This window comes from Austrofundulus limnaeus, unplaced genomic scaffold, assembly GCF_001266775.1.
Source record: "Austrofundulus limnaeus strain Quisiro unplaced genomic scaffold, Austrofundulus_limnaeus-1.0 Scaffold83, whole genome shotgun sequence".
NCBI classification, from domain to species: domain Eukaryota; kingdom Metazoa; phylum Chordata; class Actinopteri; order Cyprinodontiformes; family Rivulidae; genus Austrofundulus; species Austrofundulus limnaeus.
This window is the reverse complement of record NW_013952485.1, coordinates 1166418-1173446: the sequence shown is the minus strand read 5'-3', so window position 1 is coordinate 1173446 and position 7029 is coordinate 1166418. Positions and strand designations below refer to the sequence as shown.

At 41.4% G+C, this 7029-nt stretch overlaps 1 protein-coding gene across 1 annotated transcript; it reads left to right on the top strand.

Moving 5' to 3' along the window:
• Positions 1 to 674: 674 nt before the first annotated feature.
• pou3f3a (POU class 3 homeobox 3a) lies at positions 675 to 3219 on the top strand. The gene has a single exon (XM_014011663.1). The coding sequence runs from the start codon at positions 1296 to 1298 to the stop codon at positions 2583 to 2585; it is 1290 nt and encodes a 429-aa protein (XP_013867117.1). The 5' UTR covers positions 675 to 1295; the 3' UTR covers positions 2586 to 3219.
• Positions 3220 to 7029: the final 3810 nt, after the last annotated feature.

Genomic DNA, 7029 nt, shown 5'->3' with positions numbered 1-7029 from the left:
AAAGGTTTATCCTCCACTGTCTTTTATGTCAGAGTTTTTAACTAAAAATATATTATATAAAGAAATGACAAAGGGTTTTGGTAAAACCTTGAAAACAGCATGCTGCTGTCATGTTATGTCACAAAATCTCACCAGAGCTCTTTGTGCTCATTAAATTCTTGTWTCTGTACAGAGWTGCAGACACTTTGTGATGGCGAAGSWTGATCAGACGTGGTAGTTGTCTTCATTTGGACTGACTTCAAACTTAAATCAACTGTAGATAGATTTCCACAGAGTGCTTTCAGAAAGTAGCGTTAAAATCTGACCAGTGGTTCACGAGGTATTTTGCTAACATAGTTGAGTCTATGTTGTAAAGCTGAAGTTTTAAGCAGACCAGTTTGCTCGTATATGACTCTCAGMTACTACTGCTCCAAATTTAGGTTTAACATCRGCATAATTAACTAATATAGCTATTTTGTGTTAGTAAAAACGGATTGGCTCCGGCAGCCATCTATTGAGTTACTCAAAAAGTTATTCAAGTGTATAGATGCACAGCCAATTGTTACTTTTTGTATTTATTTAAAAAAATGCGTCCAGTGTGTCTTGAAAAATTTTGCCACACACACACACACACACTTGTTATTGTTAGTTTATCATTTGTCCATCATTAATCTTATCTTGTGTCTAATTGTTCATTTACTGTATTTTTCAACCAAGTCATGCTTCTTTACCTGCAGCAGTCAGAACTCGGAGCACCAACCGTGAGACGCWCCGTCCTCTCAGCGTCCAATCAGCTGCGGCTCCGCGCAGCCGCGCTCCTGTCATTGGGCGGAGGTGGTTTAGGACAACGCAGCGGTCCTGTTGGCATATCGTAAACTCGCGCTCCTCTCCGCACGCACAGTGGAACAAGTCGCGCCGGAACCGAGCGGATCGGAAGCGAGAGAAACACCAGAGACTTTATGAGTTTAGTTGGTACGATTGAAAAAACAAAAAAAGAGAGACAAGCATCAGAAGTCTCAGCACTCCTCACTCTGGCACCGATCAAAGGTCTTTTTTTTCCCCATCTCCTGAGTGGATTACGCACAGCGGGGTTTTCGGGACACAGAGAAAAAAGTTCTGAAACTGTCCTTTTACGCACAGGAATGCGTAAAGAAGTCTWTTACACACTTTGTTGACTTTAACTTGTCACGTTTAGCTCATGGAGTAACCTGGCACTTTTTTAATTGGAAGAAAATCCTGAATYAGAGTAAAATAATTTATGGATTAGAGCAAAAGTGAACTTCAGCACCAGAGGAGAGACATCTACCTGAAGATTTATGCCTTGGGGGATGGCAGCGGCCACCTCAGGTCCATACCTCGCCAGCAGCCGGATCCTGTCCGCTCAGTTCGTTCACTCTGACCGGAGGGGAGCTGCTGGCATGCAGYCGGGTGGCGCCGCCGTCACCGCGGTGTCAGGGGGTTACAGGGGCGACCCTCCCATTAAGATGGTGCAGAGCGACTTCATGCACTCAGCCATGGTGGCGAGCAACGGCGGACACATGCTGAGCCACCAGTGGGTGACGTCGCTGCCTCACGCTGCGGCCGCGGCTGCTGCGGCCGCGGCGGCTGCAGCAGAAGCCGGGTCCCCGTGGCCCCCCAGCGGCTCCCAGCCGCAGGAGGTGAAAAGAAACACGGGCAGGGAGGACCTCCACTCCGGTTCAGCTCTTCACCACAGGTCCCCACATCTGGGAGCGCATCAGACGCACGCAGGAAGTTGGGGAGGCACCTCGGCGGCGCACATCAGCATCACTGAGGGAGGGCAGCAGCAGCAACAGCAGCAGCAACAGCAGCAGCAGCAGCAATCCCTGGTTTATTCCCAAACTGGAGGATTTACAGTGAACGGCATGTTGAGCTCACACACCGGACAGAGCCTCATGCACTCTGGGCTGGTGCGCGGGGAGTCCCCTGAGCTGGACCACCATCATCATCACCACCAACACCACAGTCACCACGCGCACCATCACCAGCATCACGGAGTGGGCCACGACTCTCAGTCAGACGAGGACACCCCCACGTCTGATGACCTGGAGCATTTCGCCAAACAGTTCAAACAGCGGCGGATCAAGCTCGGGTTTACGCAGGCCGACGTGGGTTTGGCCCTGGGGACCCTGTACGGCAACGTCTTCTCCCAGACCACCATCTGCCGGTTCGAGGCTCTGCAGCTGAGCTTCAAGAACATGTGCAAGCTGAAACCTCTGCTCAACAAATGGCTGGAGGAGGCCGACTCCACCACCGGGAGCCCGACCAGCATCGATAAGATAGCCACGCAGGGGAGGAAGAGGAAGAAGCGCACGTCCATCGARGTGAGCGTGAAGGGCGCACTGGAGAGCCACTTCCTCAAGTGTCCCAAACCGTCCGCGCAGGAGATCAACTCCCTGGCGGACACCCTGCAGCTGGAGAAGGAGGTGGTCCGGGTCTGGTTCTGTAACCGCAGACAGAAGGAGAAGCGCATGACGCCGCCAGGGCTGCCGCGCACCCCGGAGGACGCGTACTCACAGGTGGGAAGCATGGGACCGGACACACCRTCCCCCTCCATAGAGTGTAAGAGGATGTACAACGACACGTGAAAACAGAACAAATAATGGTGGCAAGAAAAAAACTTTTTTCTAATGTTTTTCTGACTGATGAGAATCCCTGGTGTTATTTTTATACGATCCATCCATTGATGAATGGGACAATCTGGGACACTTTTGCACCTTTAGGCATCTTTGTGTGTTTATCTTGAGTATAACACATCCTCTGGAAAAGTCTGAGTCAGCTGATGTCTAAAAAAAAAGGAAAATCTTAYAAGACAATGTTTGTTCATTAAAAATTCACATATTCTGAGACAAAAATTAAATATTTTAGAAGCTATACGCCCAGATTTTCAGCAAAAGTTTTCTTRTCTCTGGGCTAGAAATAATGGTTCCTCTGTAATGCTGCAGAATTTAATATTTCTTCTGTCTGTTTTTCATCCTTAGCAATAATTTATGCATTCCCCTTCCAAAGTGTTCCTCATATTTTGTGTTGTGTATCAGTGGACTCATGTTGTAACACAAATAATGGTTAAGAAGYGATTTACAAATATTCCAACATTGTATTTCCCTCCTTTAAAAAAATWATCAGCACACTTTTCCTCAAGTTCATGTAAAAGTCTGTTTTTATTCTTGTGTAACAAGTTATTTATTATTATTTTTCTCTGTTTTTTTCATGGAAAGGGATTTATTTAATAAAATTGACACAAAATGATGTTGAGATGATCATTTTTTTAGTTCAGACTTTTTCTGTAATTAAAATTTTAATCAACATATCTAATAAATCTTTGAAATATGAATTTTCCAAAAAAGTTTTTAAGTGTTTTACTCAGAATATAGAGATCTGAATGTCCAACTTAAAAAAAATAAAGTTCATTCTAAACTTTTACTATGTGCAATGGACACAAATAAACTCTGGTCAGTGTTTAAAGAAAACAAACTAGTTTTGCAGCTCATTTCAAACACATGTTTTACATCCAGGCCAAAAATACCATAAAAAGAACAAATGTGTCAAACGGAACGCAGGCTTTCTGGTGGTTGTTAACAGGTTAAATGTACAAAAGAAAAAAGAAAATCCCCAATGTTTCACTGACCCCAACCCAGACTGAYGAGTCTGAGAGCCTCATCGAGTGGTTCATGTGAGATCTGCTGCACTTCAGACCAGCCCGAGCGGCAGGGCGATGGGCTGCAGCTCGGTGCACCACAGCCAGCCAAGGTCAGCTGTCCCAGATGGTGGTTCACCTCCGCAGAGGTTGCCAAGTTGACAGCGAGATGGAGTGACACAAGGCAGCAGCAACGGTTTTCTTGCCACAGATGATGATCACGATGATGGGTTTTGGGAGACAGGGAGTGAAAATACCACCGTGATGGAGTTCGGATAAACAGTCTCTTCATGGTTTTGTGCATAAACACAAGTATCTCCTGAAATGTTGCTGCGTGGATGCAAAAAGGAAAGTCCTTGGAAAACGTCTCAATAGTTGCAGTGAAACTGAGGGAGGTCAAAGGTCAGCTGACAAAACACAGGAGTGAACACAAACCAAACAGGTGAGATATTATTATAAATGTTCAACTTTTTATTTTGACACAAAGAAAAGAACTGACACACATTCCCTTAAACTCACACACTCTGTAGTTGTGAAACATGAGGCACAAAGTGGGGGTGTTTAGACAGTTTCAAAGTCCCACTAATGATTGGTTTTTGTCATGTTTTCACTATAATTGTGACAAATAATAAAAAAGGTTTCAGTTATTGATAAAGATAAAATAGTTTAAAATCGTTTTGGACAGTTTGTGTTGTCTTTATTTGTTTGATTATTATCGCAAAGTTTGTTCATTAAAACCAATAACTCCACAAGCAAAGCCACCTTCTAAAGGGGAGGTTAGGAGGCCCCCCAAATCTTGTTTTTACTTGAAAAAATAGTTCAATACCAACACCTTCCTAAAATAATTACCTAAATCCTTTTTTCTTTCCAAGGGTTTCAGGAAACACCAAAAACAGAACCAAAAATGCACCATAAGACTTTTTTGAAATTCCAAAACTGAAAAGAAAAAAGAAAAAAAAGTTTTGGGCATTATTTTAGGAAGGTGACAATATTTTCCTTATTTGGAATAAGCTACAAACCCACATCACTGCAAACTGYTTTAGTTTGTTAAGGCCTGTGTTGATGCTTCCATTTTGTTTTCCAGTTTTAAAGTCACCACTTTAAATAAACAACTTTACTTTGTGTCATTTTGAGTCGTATGGTAAATATTCTCATTGCTTTGAAGACAAAAGCACCGTTGCTCTTTTATGTAATTATTCTGTATTTTCTTCATTTTGAGATTTATGCTGTAAACACTCTGTGGAAGTCAAACAGTTTGCATTTTTGTCTCTGATTTTAAATAAAAAAACTCTGTATTTGTCATTTATTGTGTTCAGTGTAATCTTCATGCTTTAAAATAAAATATTTGTGCAGTTGCAGTGTTTATTATTTGGACTGCTGATATTTTCATCTTGACTTTTTCTCTTTCATTTCCATGACTCTTTGCTTTAGTTCTTGAAAAAATATTTTTTTACAGTTCAGATGCACTTATTATTAGTGCATTAGTGGCTATTTAAAWTATTAGCTTAAAGTGTGACAAAACTGACTTTCTCATTATTTCAGGTCTGTAGTTTTTCTGTGCCTCAGATTTTAGGTATTATATTTTAGTGTTATTTTGATTTCATGTTTTTGGGCCTGGTTTGCAGTGTTTTTGTTGTTTTCTTGTGTAGTGTTTATATTTTTCTATTTCCCCCTATATTCTTTCCAGAATATTTTATTTTTCAATAAACAAGTTCCATCTTTCTCTGACTCTTGTTCATTAACTCTTTTGAATGAAACATTTTCATAGCTCTACCTTTTCCTTTTAAACTTTTAATGAATACTTTCCAACACACGGAGTCAAAACAATGAAAAGACTTCACAGAAAACTGTTGACCGGTGTAGCCACTGCTCGCTGTGATCATATGAGCAGCTCTTAACGTTTCTGGATCCCCCCTCTGAGCCTGCAGGATGAAAATGGAGGTGTAATATATGCTTGCAGGATTGCAGTGTGATCCCTTCAAAGCTTAGTGATGCAAAGATGGGAGATAAGGCTGGAATTGGGGGATAAAAAGACATTTAAAGGGGTTTTGTCGTCACATGGCGCTGGAAGTCTTCACTGAATATCAATGCAGGGATGTGAAGGAACAAGCGGATGACGCTATTACACCAAAACTCCTCAAATTAAATAATAACGATAATAAACTACATAATTTGTGTCAGGAAACTTCGTGTGTTTGTGCACATTTTACTCAAATGCAACATCGTTCATCAATGGATTATTGTTTCCTGCATTTCTGAGCTGTGGAATGATTGCAGCTCCACGCCGAGGATGTTATTACCTCCTTCCAGTTGTAACTACTAATATAATTGCTCATAATTGCTCCTAAAGCCCTGTTCAGAGGTACTTATCATGAAGCAATTACTACAAGATTAATCCCTGCTTTRATGCTTGTTGTTTGTGTCTCACAGTTTAGGACACAGCTGACGCACAGTCCTGCAGCAAATCATTTCACARCAGCAAAAAATAAAAATCTACAACTGTTTCCACTGCAGTTTGAACATTATCCTTTCCCCCCTCTGCTCTGTGTTAATTATTCTTACAGCAGAGAGATTGGTTAACCACTAACACTGATTAACACACTGTGAAAGCCATGATTCTTACCTGGAATCCAAAGCCGTGGGACGCATGAATAAAATGCTAGTTTTTAAGTGTTTTCYTTCTAAATTTGGTTGAACACAACTCACCTCTCATTTGAATATTCTGATTTACAGTAGAACATGTTTCACTGTGCCTGTGTTTGCCTTTTTCCCCMCTTTGGAAGGGTGGGGTGTGATTGATGGAGTAGCTTTAGCAAAGTCTCTCAGTCAGGAAGGAATTAAAGCAAACATCTGTGGAACAACGGACAGAGAAATGAATTGTCTTCCCAGCAAGCTTGTTGTGTGGCTGCCTCGGAACGTGACAAGCATGCATGTGCCAGACCGCTGGAGTGGAACTGGTTTGATGGGCATGTTCAGCACATGGGCACGATGCCAATTTAGACAAGCATTTAAAAGAATACCATCCTGCATGCTAAGTGTGTGAATGTARCTGTGTCTGTGTGAATGTGAAAAATATCTGACGCTGGGAAAAAAAAGTTATGTTTGTCACATCTGCCAGAGCTACAGAAGTAATACTCATTTCTTTTTAATTTTATTTTTAAAGACTAAATATGTATATGTAAAGTTGCTGGAATTATTACTAATAATATACCACTGTTTTTAAAATGTACTTTTAGTTTGAACACATTTAAATTAAAACCTTGAAAATAGATGTTTTTTTATTCCTCCAATCAAAAATCATAGGGAGGACAATGCTGCCATCTTCTAGACAAAATCAGCAATGCAGGTTGGATTTTATTATTTTTTAATAATAATAATGATAATTACGTAATTAT